The sequence below is a fragment of the Mercenaria mercenaria genome, chromosome 15, assembly GCF_021730395.1.
Source record: "Mercenaria mercenaria strain notata chromosome 15, MADL_Memer_1, whole genome shotgun sequence".
Taxonomy (NCBI): Eukaryota; Metazoa; Mollusca; class Bivalvia; order Venerida; family Veneridae; genus Mercenaria; species Mercenaria mercenaria.
In genome coordinates, this window is record NC_069375.1 from 7,483,704 (window position 1) to 7,500,921 (window position 17,218).

General features: G+C 36.0%; 1 protein-coding gene across 1 annotated transcript in view; it reads left to right on the plus strand.

Moving 5' to 3' along the window:
* LOC123536087 (F-box/LRR-repeat protein 6-like) overlaps nt 1–15,061 on the plus strand; it is a 31,789-nt gene extending 16,728 nt beyond the window's left edge. Inside the window, exons 5-12 of the mRNA XM_045318941.2 lie at nt 1,331–1,523; nt 4,448–4,579; nt 5,888–6,010; nt 8,319–8,480; nt 9,022–9,110; nt 10,531–10,696; nt 11,515–11,669; nt 14,697–15,061. Of these exons, the coding sequence (XP_045174876.2) occupies nt 1,331–1,523; nt 4,448–4,579; nt 5,888–6,010; nt 8,319–8,480; nt 9,022–9,110; nt 10,531–10,696; nt 11,515–11,669; nt 14,697–14,829 (1,153 nt within the window). The 3' untranslated portion in view covers nt 14,830–15,061. The remainder of the gene's footprint in view (nt 1–1,330; nt 1,524–4,447; nt 4,580–5,887; nt 6,011–8,318; nt 8,481–9,021; nt 9,111–10,530; nt 10,697–11,514; nt 11,670–14,696) is intronic.
* The last annotated feature ends 2,157 nt before the right edge of the window (nt 15,062–17,218 follow it).

Genomic DNA, 17,218 nt, shown 5'->3' on the forward strand with positions numbered 1-17,218 from the left:
TCTCCTGCACCGGTATGGACATCAGCATCTATTTAAGTACAGTTAATAGGGGTTTACCTCTCCTACAAATGTATGGACATCAGCATCTATTTAAGTACAGTTAATAGGGGTTTACCTCTCCTACACCAGTATGGACATCAGCATCTATTTAAGTACAGTTAATAGGGGTTTACCTCTCCTACACCGGTATGGACATCAGCATCTATTTAAGTACAGTTAATAGGGGTTTACCTCTCCTACACCGGTATGGACATCAGCATCTATTTAAGTACAGTTAATAGGGGTTTACCTCTCCTACACCGGTATGGACATCAGCATCTATTTAAGTACAGTTAATAGGGGTTTACCTCTCCTACACCGGTATGGACATCGCATCTATTTAAGTACAGTTAATAGGGGTTTACCTCTCCTACACCGGTATGGACATCGCATCTATTTAAGTACAGTTAATAGGGGTTTACCTCTCCTACACCGGTATGGACATCAGCATCTATTTAAGTACAGTTAATAGGGGTTTACCTCTCCTACACCGGTATGGACATCAGCATCTCTTTTAGTACATTTAATAGGGGTTTACCTCTCCTACACCGGTACGGACATCAGCATCTCTTTTAGTACATTTAATAGGGGTTTACCTCTCCTACACCGGTACGGACATCAGCATCTGTTTTAGAACAGTTAATAGGGGTTTACCTTTCCTACACACGTATGGACATCAGCATCTGTTTTAGAACAGTTAATAGGGGTACATTTAATAGGGGTTTACCTCTCCTACACCGGTATGGACATCAGCATCTATTTTAGTAGTTAGTAGGGGTTTACAGTCATCCCAACCTTGATGTTTCTCTTCATTTAAAATGAGGTCAAGGTGCAATGTATTTCTCCTTCTAATTTTCTCAGGCGTGTGATAAATATAATATGAAATTAAATTCTTTTTGTCAAGATTGAGTTCTGAATATCATTTATTTCAACATTTTAAATTCTGCATTGAAGGTAGAACTTGCCCCCAGTAAAAAGGAGAGTGCAGTACTGTGTCCTTCAGAACCCTTAGATATTGCTTCAGGTTTTATTGGTTGATGGTGCATTGTATGTAAATGATACTTAAATAGTCTTGATGCATTTGTACAAATATTTGAAAACATTTTTGTGTCATTTGACAACATAGAACATATACTTTTTTGTTTTCATGATCCTTTTTTTTTTCCAAAAAAAAACAAAACCACATCATGTTCTTCTGATGTAGGGTTCCTGTGTTTTTCATCATTTGAGCATACTTTTGTGTGAGTGTACAGTTTCATCATTTAGTATTCATTCTATATACTCACTACAGGGCTGCAAGGGTTTGCCGACTATGGAACGACATAAGCAAACGGCCACATCTTTGGGAAAAGACAGATATGTCATTTGGTTGGCTGAATTTGAAGGAATCACAGTTGAAATCCATCTGTGAAAACAGACTGAGATCATGTAGAGATCTCAGTGTATCAGGGTGTAAATTTATGAACCATAGCTGGGGTGTACAGGTAAGTTGAGATCATGTAGATATCTCAATCGTATCAGGGTGTAAATTTATAAACCACGGCTGGGGTGTACAGGTAAGTTGAGATCATGTAGAGATCTCAGTGTATTGGGGTGTATATTTATGAACCATGGCCACTGGCAGCAGATCAGAACGAAATTGCCTCCGTATGTGTTATACCCTACTCCTAGGTATTCTATAAGAACCATGGTCATGAACGGGAAAATATACAAACCCGTTTCAATCACGCATTTCATACCTAAAACACGCAGTTCGGTAAATGTGTACTATGGATATCAAACAAGTGGTAATTTATCTGCCATTGTGTACCGGTCACATTTTTTCAATACATCTTATCTTAGAAAAACAACTCGTGGTTTATAGTTATTTCAACGTTACACAAAAAACTTGCTTGAACTTCCCTAGTGAAGTTCCGTTCTAGATTACAAAACCATTCTGATTGGCTGTTGTGAAAATGTATGTCAATCGTCATTTTACTACACGTGTTCGCTAAATGTGAAAATGCAGCATAAATGTGTAAAATGAATAAAATAAACAGAACAGATGCAGACCAATGTACGATTTCAAATTAAAGATCATATACCAGATGAATTTCATTCATTATTTCGAGTTTTAAATAGTGTAAAATTGTGATTTTATTTTAATTTTATTTTTGTTTGTTTACATTTCGCCAAACATGTGCACACTGCCGTGACCTCTAGACCGGATGTTCATTAGGGAAGGTCAATCAAGTTTTTTCTGTAACGTTGACGAAAGCATAAAATATGTTGATAATCTCAGCAATATGGAATATTGAGACAATGTGACTGGTGCACGATGGAAGATAAATTATTGCTTGTTCAATATACTAGGTACCCATTCACCTAAATGCGCGTTTAAGTTGAGAAATGTACGATTGAAACGGGTTAGTGCACTTTCCCGTTCATGACCATGGTTCTTATAAAATACCTAGGGGTAGGGTATAACACATACGGAGGCATTTTCTTTCAGATCTGGTGCCAGTGACCATGGCTGGGGTGAACAGGTAAATTGAGATCATGTAGAGATCTCAGTCTATCGGGGTGTAAATTGACGAGCCACAGCTGGGATGTACAGGTAAGTTGAGATCATGTAGAGATCTCAGTGTATTGGGATGTATATTTATGAACCGGGGCTGGGGTGTACAGGTAAGTTGAGATCATGTAGAAATCCCATTGTATCAGGATGTAAAATGAATCATGGCTGGGGTGTACAGGTAAGTTGTGATCATGTAGAGATCTCACTGATCAGGGTGTATATTTATGAACCATGGCTGGGGTGTACAGGTAAGTTGAGATCATGTAGAGATCTCAGTGTATCAGGGTGTATATTTATGAACCATGGTTGGGGTGTACAGGTAAGTTGAGATCATGCACAGATCTAAATGAAGTTTAAATATATATGGAGCATTGCTGCAGTATACAGGTAGGTTGACATCATTTTGAGATCTCCTATCAGTGTATTATTGTCGAGCTCGCTTGTGGTAAGCTTGATATAGTCATCACTTTTTGCGGGTCCGTGTATGTGCGTCTGTGTGTGTGCATTCGGCCAATTTTGTCTGGACCATAACTTTGACATGCATGGACCAATCTTGTTTATATAAGGCATGGATGATTACCTCAGTGAGAAGGAGAGTCATACGCAAACTCCATGTTCCTATCTCAAAGGTCAAGGTCACAGTTGGGAGGTCAAAGGTCGAATTGAAGTTTGTCCGGAGCTTTTCTTCTTTATGCATGGTGGGACTTTGATGTAACTTGGCATGAATGTTCACCATTTTGAGAGTGTGCAAGAACCAAGTCTCTAGGTCTAAGGTCAAGGTCACACTCAGAAGCCAATGGTGCTGGTGGGCTTGACATTCTGCCCATGGGCTTGAAGAATGTATTTCTTGTTTATGAAGCATGGCTGCAGTGTACAGGTAAATTGAGGTCATTAGAGACCTAAAGTTATCAAGATGTAAATTTTTGAACCATGGCTTCAGTGACATACGTAGAAATCTAAAGGTACAAATAAGTTGAGAACATTTTAACATCTAAATAATATCAGGGGATTGGGAGGGTGGGAAATGGGGATATATATTAATGTACCATTTCTGAAATGTTCAGGAAATTACATCTGCAATCATCATGTACTTTTAACCACAGGCCATCAGTAAAACTTCTGTAACATCATTAACATGACATTTGAAATGAATTTTCACAGATGTTAAGCCCAGTCTATATGTTGGATGTAAAGTGGTAGTTTATCACACACAATTGGCTGGTATTTAGGGGTTATGTATCAATGAAGAATATAGTACTGACAGAATTTATGAATACCCTGTCTGATACAGATCCGATAAATGAGCCATGCCATGAGAAAACCAGCATAGTGGCTTTGCGACCAGTATGGATCCAGACAAGCCTAGGCATTTGCGCAGTCTGGTCAGGATCCATGCTGTTCACTTTTAAAGCCTATTCCAATTTGAGAAACCGTTAGCAAACAGCATGGATCCTGACCAGACTGTGCGGTCACAAAGTCACTATATTGGTTTTCTGATGGCGTGGCTCAAATGTATTATATCAGATTTATACAGCACTCTTTTCATGATAAACGTGTTCAAAGGGGCTTTACATAAATGTTTAATTACCTGATCAGAGTTGAATGTATGAAGATTTAATTATCATTCATTCAGTCTGTCTGTCTGTCTGTTTTTCTGTCTGTCAGGGTTTACAAAGGATGAACTGTATACATAGTTTCTTGTATTTCTGAGCACCTTTTTCGACATCTAACTGTACTAAAATATTGGAATAAACTAAGTAAATTTTGATGAATAAATGAATTAATAGATCCTAAACTGATTTTATGTTGAATGCTGTATGTGATTTCGCTACTGGAATTGTTCCATTTCAGGCAATCACAGATAACTGTCACAATTTGCGTGCTATAAATCTTTCCAACTGCAAGAAGTTACCTGTTGGTTCTGTTGACAAAATTGTCTCATCATGCAAGCATCTGCAGGATATAGATCTTTCCTCAACTACTGTAAGTAGAAAAAAGTGAGTGTAAATAGGATTTCAAACTGTAAGATTAAACTTTTTTCCCAGATAAAATTACATTTTCATTATGTATATATGTAGTTGTTGTTTTCATTAGCTTGTTAGATTTTAAAACAAAATCTGCGCAGTATTGTTGTCACTTGATTGTTGTTGATGCTCCTGTTTCATTGTGGATCAGCGCCTTATAGGTTTTTCAAGGATTTTCAAAAAGCTTTTATAGGAATGTAAACAAATCTTAATACACATACGTTAATACACATATTTTAGCAGTCATTCTTGGCTTCGCTGTGTAATACAGCTGGCTTGTCTGTGAAATACAGCTGGCTTGTCTGTGAAAGTGAAATACAGCTGGCTTGGAAATATATTACAGCATTCTGATATTTTGTTAGTAGGGACAACACGTGTTCTTTTTGTGTTATAACATCTGCAGAATCCTGAGGGAGTGGTTGGTGCCCGAGACCAGTATGGTGAGGGTACCAGGGTATATACAGGATTTTAGAAATGTTATTACACAAAATGAATATGCTAGAATTGATATTCTAGCATAAAACTTGTAAATAGCTAAAGAAATGAATATATTGTCCATTGTTGTCATTAAATGTCTGGGATGCCAGTGTGGTTTGCTTATGCTGACATCATTTCCTCTAAATTTTCTGTTATGGGGTGTTAATACATTTATAGTTCATACACATGTCATATGTTTAGAGGGGTGATTACAGCACTTGGATACTAGAATCTCTGTTAATACATGTTTACTGTCTTGTTCAGACATGTCCTGAAAACAATGAAAACAAAATTTTTTGCTGGAAATAAAGAGTATATTTTCTATTCTCTCAAGAGTATTTGTTCTTGCAAGGCCACTGTTACCAGATCTACCTGTTTACCAGATCTACCTGGTTACCAGATCTACCTGTTTGTAACGAAAAAAAGAAGTATCTTTAAACAAAAGGGTCATGATGACCCTATATTGCTCGCCTGTTTAATTTGGCCTTGGAATCATCAAGGTAAAGATTCTGACGAAGTTTCAAGATAAGGTCATAAATGTGGCTTCTAAAGCTTTTTGATATAAGCAGGTGACCTAATTTTTGACCCAGCATGACCCAGTTTCGAACTTGACCTAGATATCATCAAGATAAACGTTCTGTGCAGGTTTGTATCAAAGCAATTTATGTTCCTATATCAGGCTGTCATATTTTGTCTTAAGTTGTTTAGGATCCTATGTTGTAGTTTACATTTTCGAAAAATAGAAGGAAACTTGGGTTTTCAAAACAGATTTAATATATTTTTATTGTAGGTAGATGCCGTGGCACAACAGACGTTGATCAATATAGCAGAAAAGTGTGGACCAAACTTAAAAAGGATCGTCATATCAGAAAACTTTGCCAAAAATCTCAGCACATTTCTTACAAAGATAGCGGTTAGTATCATACAGGAAATTAAGTTGTGCTGGTTTAAAAGTCAACATAAATGTTATAATGCACAGTTATCAAGCTTTAAATTTGGAATAAATCTAACAGATAATATTTAATCTTGGTCAATGTGAGTCTCTTGTGTCAAATATAGAGTTGCCTCTGGGGGTTGTTCCTTTCAGAAAAAAACACAAACTTAAAGTACAAATATTTTAGCTTGATAATTTTGCTGGTGCATTTCTGCCAGTTCCTTTGTAAATTGGGGGCAGTCACAGACTGGTCTCTCTGTTAAGACCCAGGAATGTTGCAGACTTGTCGCATAGTTGGATTTGGGGCTGCCATAGTTGAAAAAAAGTTGTATGAGGAAACATAAAAAAAGCCAAGAATTCTAACATTTAGCAATACTTTTATTTAACTGATTTCAAGTTATGATTTATAAAATAAAAGGAGGATTTGCAGCTATTCTGGGATTATATTTTGTGAACAAATGCAACAATGGAATCCACAAAATTTGATTCTCCATTTATATAAATGAATTCACAGTATAACAAGCAAGTTGTAACATATAATTGCAGAATAATATTAGGTTATTTAACATTTTTCTGTACAATACGGAGATATACAATTTATTTGGACCCAGCTGAGAAACCATATTGGCCTGGTTGCTAGGTGAGTCCAATATGGTTTTATCAGCTGGGTAAATATGGTCCAAATATATCTGGTATTGTACAGTTCAGTGTTAAATAACCTTTTTAGCTCACCTGTCACGAGTGAGCTATTGTGACCGCTTGATGTCCGTCATCAGTTGCGCGTCGTCCGTCAACAATTTCTAAAAAATCTTCTTCTTGAAAACCACTGGGCAGAATTACACCAAATTTCACAGGAATGATCCTTGGGTGGCCCCCTTTCAAAATTGTTCAAAGAATTGAATTCCATGCAGAACTCTGGTTGCCATGGCAACCGAAAGGAAAAACTTTAAAAATCTTCTTGTCCAAAACCAAAATTGTTCTAATTATCCCCCTAGGGTCAAATATGGCCCCGCCCCGGGGGTCACATGGTTTATATAGACTTATATAGGGAAAACTTTGAAAATCTTCTTGTACAAAACCACATGGCCTAGAGCTTTGATATTTGGTATGTAGCATCATCTAGTGGTCTTCTACCAAGATTGTTCAAATTATCCCCCTAGGGTCAAATATGGCCCCACCCTGGTGGTCCCAAGTTTTACATAGACTTATATAGGAAAAAAAGTTTAAAAATCTTCTTGTCTGAAACCACAACACTTAGACCTTTGATATTTGGTTTGTAGCATTGTCTTATGGTCCTCAACCAAAATTGTTCAAATTGTACCCCTTGGGTGAAAAGAGGCCCTGCCCTGGGGATCCCAAGTTTTATATAGACTTATATAGGAAAAAGCTTTAAAAATCTTCTTGTCTAAAACCTAGGACCTAGGCTTATGATATTTGGTATGATACATTGTCTAGTTGTCCTCTACCAAAATTGTTCAAATTTTGCCCCTGGGGTTAAAAGAGGCCCAGTCCTGGGGTCACTTAGTTATTATGTGAGTTATATAGGAAAAATACTTAAAAAATCATCTGATCCAATTTCCAAGACTGTTTAATTATAATTACCTGATGACCCCAAGTAATATGATGTCACTTGACTGTAACCTTGACCTACTGACCTACTTTCTTGTTTTTTAAGATACAGCCTTGAAATTTTGATGACATGCACAGTTTTGCACACAAAACGTAAAACTGAATTTCATTGACCAATGAATGTGACCTACTGACTTTCTTAATATCTTATCATCTGTCTGACATTTGAAACATGTAGCTCATATTACTTAGGTGAGCGATCCAGGGTCATCATGACCCTCTTGTTATTCTATAATTATTCTTTATTAGTTTAAATTAAAAATGGTTCACTGAATATTGTGTTTCTGCCTTCCTCATTTCAAGACGCATATCCTAACTCTGTACATAGAGCGCCTACTTCATCTGATTTACATTCGGAACGCATTTCAGGCTTTATCATAATGGGACTCCAAATACAAAAATATACAGGTTTTTTGTATGCATGTGTGTCCAGTAAGGTAATGAATTGTATGGTCACGTGTTGCAAATGAACGTTCATGATTGGATAGATAAAATAAATATAGAATAAAAGCAGATATTTTATCTCTGAAGAGAAATGTCCAAACCTAGAGCATCTGAATAAAGAAAATCACAGAATGATATAGTGAATTATCTTTTTTTAGGATAAGTGTTCTAACATTTATCATCTGGATACAAATATGAATATTATTTCTTTCAGGAGAAATGTCCTAACTTGGAGCATCTGGATATATCTAATGTTAAATGGCAGAGTGGACACACCTATGACATTGAATCATTCCAGAGAAGTTGTTCAAAACTGAAAAGTTTCTATTCCTCAAATAATGTAGCTAGAGCAATGCCAGCTTCACAGCAGAATTTGGTAAATATAAATAGGTCTTTTTTTATCTATTGTACTTTTTATGGGTCAAATGCCTGTCCACATATATAAGTGCTATGTGACTTGTCAAAGTGTACAATAGGAAGAGCTTATACTATCCATTGGAATGACGTTCTATATCTTAGTGTGGTTAAAGTTCAGAATGGCCTTTGAATCAAGTCTGGATTTGAAAGTTGCTTTTGAGTCAAGTCTGGATTTGAAAGTTGCTTTTGAGTCAAGTCTGGATTTGAAAGTTGCTTTTGAGTCAAGTCTGGATTTGAAAGTTGCTTTTGAGTCAAGTCTGGATTTGAAAGTTGCTTTTGAATCAAGTCTGGATTTGAAAGTTGCTTTTGAATAAAGTCTGAATTTGAAATTTAGGAACACAATATTTACATACTAGCCAGATGTTCCTTAATTTCATAGATACTATTTAAAATATGCAGTTAGTATTAGGTATTATAATTTATATGTTATGATGAAAAAGAAATAATTAATATTTTCAGGGTATATATTTATTTGGTTAAAACATCATTTATGTATTCAGCAACAGTCTCCTGGTTTTCCTGACCTTGAAGAACTCAGTCTTGCTGCTCTAGAAAGTAACAGATTAACAACCAGTGACTTTATTGAAAGGTAAGTTTTGATTTCCTCAATAGTGCACTGATATGAGAGATTAATCATGAAATAAATTTTATCATATTACCTTGATTCCCAAGGCATGTTATGATTTAGTTATGTATATTCAGCATGTTGTGTAACTTTGAGTATTGTGTAGTTTTTATTTAAAATTTAAATGCAGGTTAATTGTGTAGGAAAAATGAGAGGACATTGCCCATTTTTCTGTACTTACAGTCTCAAATGTAGAACTACTTTCTATAATTAAGTCACAGTCTAAAATTATAATGATTTTACATGTACTGAGTTATTTCATTTGGTTTTTTTTGCCTCTTTTGATTTTAAATCTGTTAAAGTAAAATAAAATACTTTAATTATAAACCATGTTTGGTGCTAAACTAGAGTTTACTGCTATCCCAGTCAAGTTTGGCCCTTTTCCTGTCAAGTTCCTCACAAATGTACTGATTGTAAGAATTACTTACAATCTCAGTACTCAAAAATTTCACTGAATGGTGCAGGGACATTTTCTTTCATTTGAGTCTGAACGAAACAAAAAAATTATGAATTTGCAACGGTAAGTTTATTTTTATTGAGCCCGCTTGCGGTGAGCTTTATATAGTTGTCACTTTTGGTGTATATGCGTGAGTGCATCTGTCCGTGCACCCATGCGTGCATCCGTCCAATTTTGTCTGGACTATAACTTTGACATGCATGAACCAATCTTGTTTATATTTGGCACGAGTGTTTACCTCATTGAGAAGGCTTGTCATGCGCAAACCCTATTTTCCTATCTCAAAGGTCAAGGTAATAGTTGGAGATCAAATGTGAAATTGAAGTTTGTCAGGACCATGACTTTGACATGCATGGACCAAATTTATTTACATTTTTCATGAATGTTTACCTCAATGAGAAAGAGTGACATGCACAAACCCCATGTTCCTATCTCAGAGGTCAAGGTCACAGTTTCATTTCTTCATGCATGGTGGGATTTTGATGTAACTTGGCACGAATGCTCACCTTTATGAGACAGAGTGTCATGTGTAAGAACTAGGCCTCTAGGTCAAAGGTCAAGGTCATAATTAGAGGCCAAAGGTCAGATACAAGAATGACATTGTCTGGAGCATGTCTTCTTCATGCATAAAGGGATTTTGATGTAACTTGGCACGTATGTTCAACACCATGAGACATTCTTGTTCTTAGAATTACTTCCTGTTGTTTTTACTATAAATAGCTTATATTGTAAATCACTGGTTACTGGCCGTGGGAAAAATTGAGACCAATTTTCTGTCATACAACATGCGTGTTGTATCCAATATTTTGGTGTATTTTGACCTATCTCTGAATGTTACTTTTTAGACAGCTGGCAGACTGGACTTTCTGCCTGTGGGCATGTAGAATGTATTTCTAGTTTAAGTTAGACATACATTAACAATTTTAGGTTTGTGAAGAATGCTACAAAGCTACGTCTGATAGATCTACGAGGATGTCTGTCAGATAGAGTAGTGACAGTTTTGAAAGACATTGAAGCTGACGATGTAGAGCAGCTTTACCTGGCAAGGAGCCAAGTCGCCTCTTGCTTATGTCTTGATGATATTTTACGAAGGGTATGTCAGTATTTTGATTTAGTTTGTTTATGACAAATTGCAGTTTGTATTGATTAGTTGATGTTCTTCTGTGTTCAAGATTAAGGTCAGGAAGCTTAAAACATTCTTGAATATTGCATTGTTTGTCTGGGCATATAGACCGTCTTCTAGTCTTCACGGCTTTAGACAACATTTATACTATTTAAAAAAGGCAAGACCTCAAAGTGAGCTTTAGTCTACTAAAAATGATAAGCTTGAATTTCCTGTTTCAATTTTCATTTTAAAGTATTGGAAACTGTTTACCTGTTATCATAATATAGAGGACTAAACACTCCTATATGACTTCATTTGCTTCTGTAATGAGGCTTGGAACGGTGTATAAGTGAAGAACGCAGTTGCTAGACTCGTCAAAATTACACAGTACCAGAAAAAATTGTATTATTTTGAAAGTTATATACTTGTATTACCTTAAAGTTTGATTTAATTTAAAGCAAGCCTATTCTGACTGCTTTTTGAAAGATGTTTGTTGGCAATGTCCTCAAAACATAAAATTCCTGTTCCAATTGAAATTGATACAAGCTGAAAAAAGTTCCTGCATAAGTAAACGTGTACTTCTTTTGTGGAAGAACATGACTCCAATGCATGCTAGAATGTAAGTATTCTGTTGAAGGCTATTTGTAGGTGCTGGTGGGCGAGAGGTTGAGGCAAGACATTAACTTCTTCCAAGTCTGTACAGTTGAAATTTGTGTCTCAAGTATATATTTCAGATTTGAAGGATCCCAGAAAAGTTTTCATGCTTACTTGTGATATTTCATGTATGTTTTCTGTTTATCTTTCAGTGGCAACACAGTCTCAGTCATCTAGACCTGTCATGGAACAATTTCACTAGAAATTCACTGGATTCAGGCCTCGATGTTTTGTGTGATTTTTGTGGTGAATCCAGGATGTTACAACTCAGTCTAGCAGGAACAAATGTACACATGAACACTCTCAAGTAAGAATTTATTAAGGTTTATGTATTGGAGTGATGTATTTTCATGCCCCCCCCCCCCACCAGTGCAAAGACATCATGCTAACTATCTGTATGTCAGTCATACTTTCTTTTGTACTCAAGTTCTCCGTAAGTTTTCATCCAGTTCAAATGAAACTTGGAACATTGTCAACATTAAGTGGACATGTGCATATTTTTGGGATTGTCATGTCCGAATAGGGATTTTTCTAGACCTCTAAAAAGGGCAGGGTGCTGCTAAAAAGGGGCAGGGTGCATTCTGCGCGTTGCGCACCTTTGTCTACGAAAATCATAAGATAGATTTCCATGATTTTTGTTGTAATGTCTACATTGTAAGGTACTACAGAAAAATGAATCTGAATGTCAGGAAAAACATTAATACCTGTTTGTCTATATAACATGCTTATCATTCATAAATACATGCAGTTTGTTTTATGTTTGCATATATTATTTTTGTCTGGAAAGTTTTCTTGATTAGAAATATATCGTAAAGATACTGTTGAATAATTTAAAATTCTGGTGCAAATCTGTCATTATACATTCATTATATTACTGAACGTACCGTTGATACACAATTTTTTTTACCCCGGATCCGCCCCCTCCCCTCTCCCCACCGAATCGTTGATGCATATTATACAAAGGTGTAGACAATTTTCCAACTACAAATTCAACAAAATAACTTTGTTTACGATTTTCGCCATTTTGGTAAAGGGAAACTACTCTACGCGCTGACTGTCTACGCTAAATTCTGAGATTGCCGATACGTTCTGTAAAAGATCGAGTGGTCTATTTTTTTTAAAACAAAATTAATATCATAGAAATTTAATAGTATTTTGATGAAATAAATATAACAAAATCATAGATATTCTGATAGGCAGTGATACTAATTAAAGATCAACTGTTATCTTCAATCGAGATCAAACTGTGAACAACAATATTGACACGAGGTGCCACGCTAATTGCCGATAATAACTGGCCATTAATCGGCATTTAATAAGCAGCAGACGTTGTTTTAAGATGTTTTTTTTTCTCCTTTTTAATCTGTTTTGCAGTTTGCCACCTATCTAATTGTTGTTTGTTACGATTCGGTCGGTCGTCGTCTGCATACCGATACTGCATACATGCCTCGGGCAAATACACAGCACCTGTGTATAGTCGGTGCGTGTCATAACTTCGTATCGATTGACAATTATCTGGGATGGTATTTTGACAGATGATTGATGGGCAGTTCGTTCAGAAATACTTAATTGATGGTCAAAGAGGCGGTGCTAAAAGGACAAAGGGGCGCTGAAGAAAGGCAAAAGGGCGGCGATTTCGGGCAGAAGGGCGGCGCTAAAAATGGGCAGGGCGCTGCGCCCTGCTATTCCGCTCTAGAAAAATCCCTACCGAATGTTTTTTTTTTTTTCTAAGTTGCACCCCTTTTGGGACTTACATGTAGCAATATTATACATGTAGTAATATTACAGTTACATCTGTACCTTCTGTATAAATCTTTTTGAGAAAATATTTTTATTTGAAGATGATTTTAACATCTGTAATCTTAATGTTTTGAAAAAATGGTCGGGAGACCTGTTTCAAATCTTTAGCATCTGATTGGCTGACTCTGAGCAAACATTTGAAATAGACCAATGGCAAAGCAGCATTTTGAGACTGGTCTGAAAACTTAATTTATAATCTTTGAACCAGGTTACTTGCAGCAAGGATAGAATGTACAATCTCAGAGAACCGGTAATGTATAACAGTAAAATATAAAAGGAACTACAGTTCTTTATTTCAAAACAATGAACAAATTAAATATTAACTAGTAATGTTTCAACAGGTGATTTATAGACCAATGCAAAACAAATATAACAAGCAAATTCGATGAATTGGTATCCCCCGCCGAAAGGGCCTGTGGTTAGGAATGGCCAAAAAATATATCCGGCAAGAAGTTAAGGATGTTACTAAGAAGCAAATAATTTCATTAGTCAAGATCATTTTAACAGAGTATGAATGATTTATTTTGGGTGGGTGGTGGGAGGGTAGCAGGGGTGACCAGGTGAGGGTACAAAATTTCACCTGATGATTATAAATATTGATGGAAAATTAAAAATGATGAAAAAAAAATGGGTGGGGATGCATGATCGGTGTGGTGGGCAAGACTGAGTGGAGAGTAAGGTGGGGGAAAGGTACAACTTTGCATGCTGATAAATATTCATGGAAGGTTTGAAAAGAAATAATAATAAAAAGGAATGATTTTTTGTTTTGGTGGGAGGGCGGGGGGCGTGACCAAGGCAAGGTGGTGACCAGGTGTGGGAACAGAACTTCACATGTTTATAATAAATGTTCATGGAAAAGGAAAGAAGTTTAATGAAATTCTACCAATTGGTTGGTTTGTTATGTTCAAATCTGTAGATTTTTAAACAATTAAATGGCAATAACTCTAAGGAAAATTGACCACTTGAAAAAAAAAATGACAGGCATCATAGAAGTATGTTGGTGCATATTTATTTCAAGTTTCATGAAATTCTACCCGCTTATTACTGAGAAATGGCTTCAAACGTGGATTTTTCATTAAATCAAGGGCAATAACTCTAAGGGAAATTGACCAAACCAAAAAAAAATTTGACGGGCATCATCGCAGTATGCTGGTTCATGTTTATTTCAAGTTTTATGAAATTCTACCCAATAGTTACTGACAAATGGCTGCAGATGGACATTTTTGGGCATTTTTCATTAAATCAAGGGCAATAACTCTAAGGGAGTTTGACCAATCCAAAAAAAAACTTGACGGGCATCATCGCAGTTTGTTGATTCATGTTTATTTCAAGTTTCATAAAATTCTACCTGCTAGTTAGAGAAATGGCTGCAGACGGATGCACGGACGGATGGACGGACAGACTGACGGACGGACAACGCCATTTCAATACACCCCTCCCGATTTCATCGTCAGGGGATAATAATGTAGGTGAGTTGATACTTTATTAAAATGTTTGCATTGTACTATCAAGCTAAATTTACTTCTTATTTCAGAAAGATATTGAGAAAGATGACCAAGCTGGATAGATTAGATCTCAGTTCATGTAGAGACCTTGACAGGGGGTGTAAACGAGAGTACAAATCTCAGGCAGAAATTAATGATCTCAGGAAATCTCTTGGACTGTGATAGTGTTCCAGTATCTCGGGCCATTCAATATTTATACTGGAAGATGATATACATTTTATGTTGTGGATTTACAATGTTTTGTTTAGAATGATGTTGTCTTAATTGCAATATTAATGAAGATTTGTTAAATTTGTTGAAGATACAAAATATTTTGCTTGGCACAATTAACACCAAAATGCTGAAATACCGAAGTTATTATCTTAGTGTTTGAAATTATTTCCACTTTTATAAAAATAATTCTTCAACATGAATAGTTTTTTTTTTTTTTTTTTTTTTTTTTTTGATTTAACGTCGCACCGATACATGATAGGTGATATGGCGACTTTCCAGCTTTAATGGTGGAGGAAGACCCCAGGTGCCCCTCCGTGCATTATTTCATTATTTCATCACTAAGCGGGCACCTGGGTAGAACCACCGACCTTCCGTATCCAGTTGACATTTTTGTGTATGTTTGTGTTACACACAAATGAACTTTGTTCTCAAAGAAATAAAACTATTCATGTTGAAGAATTATTTTTATAAAAGAGGAAATAATTTCAAAACACTAAGATAATAAATTTGGTATTACAGCATTTTGGTGTTAGTTGTGCCAAGCAAAACATTAATTGTATTTTTTTTTTATCAGTAACAGAGAGAGCTTTTCTGACCAATAGTAAGCTTACTGCCATCAACTTGTATAGAATTATTAACTAAGGGGAGATAAGTTTAAACAGAGTTAAATGATAGATATTGATACATTTACATTTTGCTTGGCACAAGTTACATCAGAATATTGTAATAAAAGTCACCAATTCATTATGTCTGTATTTTATATGATTGATTTCATTGGTTTAAAAACAAAAGTTCATTTGTGGCCAACATTAGAATTAGAATTAAAGTTCAATTTCAAAAGTAACATTTAGACAAGTTTCAATTTCTTATATATGTAGGTATCTCTTAATACAATTTGCTCAGACTGTTGGGTCAATTTTTTTTTTTTGTTGTCAAAAAATCGATTCAGTACAAGAGCTATGAAAATGACCAATGGTTCTAAATTATTACCATTTGATTTTTGCAAGAAATCCTAATAAAATACAGAAAAATTTTGTGCAGAAGGGAAATACTGTTTGTACCCCTTTTGGAAAAAATGGAAAAGATCAATATTCTTCTTGTTTTATACAAATATGTAACACTTACTTTCAGACTTTATCACTTACAGACATTTGCCACACTTGGCGGAAATGAACATGTTGAAAAATTTCACTTCACCTGTGAGCTTGTAGCTTTAAATTGTAATCATAATTTAATATGTGAAATATAATTATACATGTACTATACGAAGTATGAGGAGAGCTATCCTACTCGACCCGGCGTTGGCGTCTTTCCGTGTCCCCACCTTGGTAAAGTTTTTTAGCTCACCTGTCACAAAGTGACAAGGTGAGCTTTTGTGATCGCGCGGTGTCCATCGTCCGTCGTCCGTCCGTGCGTGCGTCCGTAAACTTTTGCTTGTGACCTCTCTAGAGGTCACATTTTTCATGGGATCTTTATGAAAGTTGGTCAGAATGTTCACCTTGATGATATCTAGGTCAAGTTCGAAACTGGGTCACGTGCCTTCAAAAACTAGGTCAGTAGGTCTAAAAACAGAAAAACCTTGTGACATCTCTAGAGGCCATAATTTTCAATGGATCTTCATGAAACTTGGTCAGAATGTTCATCTTGATGATATCTAGGTCAAGTTTGAAACTGGGTCACGTGCGGTCAAAAACTAGGTCAGTAGGTCTAAAAATAGAAAAACCTTGTGACCTCTCTAGAGGCCATATAGTTCACAAGATCTTCATGAAAGTTGGTCAGAACGTTAACCTTGATGATATCTAGGTCAAGTTCGAAACTGGGTCACGTGCCATCAAAAACTAGGTCAGTAGGTCAAATAATAGAAAAACCTTGTGACCTCTCTAAAGGCCATATTTTTCATTGGATCTGTATGAAAGTTGGTCTGAATGTTCATCTTGATGATATCTAGGTCAAGTTAGAAACTGGGTCACGTGCCATCAAAAACTAGGTCAGTAGGTCTAAAAATAGAAAAACCTTGTGACCTTTCTAGAGGCCATATATTTCACAAGATCTTCATGAAAATTGGTCAGAACGTTCACCTTGATGATATCTAGGTCAAGTTCGAAACTGGGTCACGTGCCTTCAAAAACTAGGTCAGTAGGTCAAATAATAGAAAAACCTTGTGACCTCTCTAAAGGCCATATTTTTCATGGGATCTGTGTGAAAGTTGGTCTGAATGTTCACCTTGATGATATCTAGGTCAAGTTCGAAACTGGGTCACGTGCGATCAAAAACTAGGTCAGTAGGTCTAAAAATAGAAAAACCTTGTGACCTCTCTAGAGGCCATATATTTCATGAA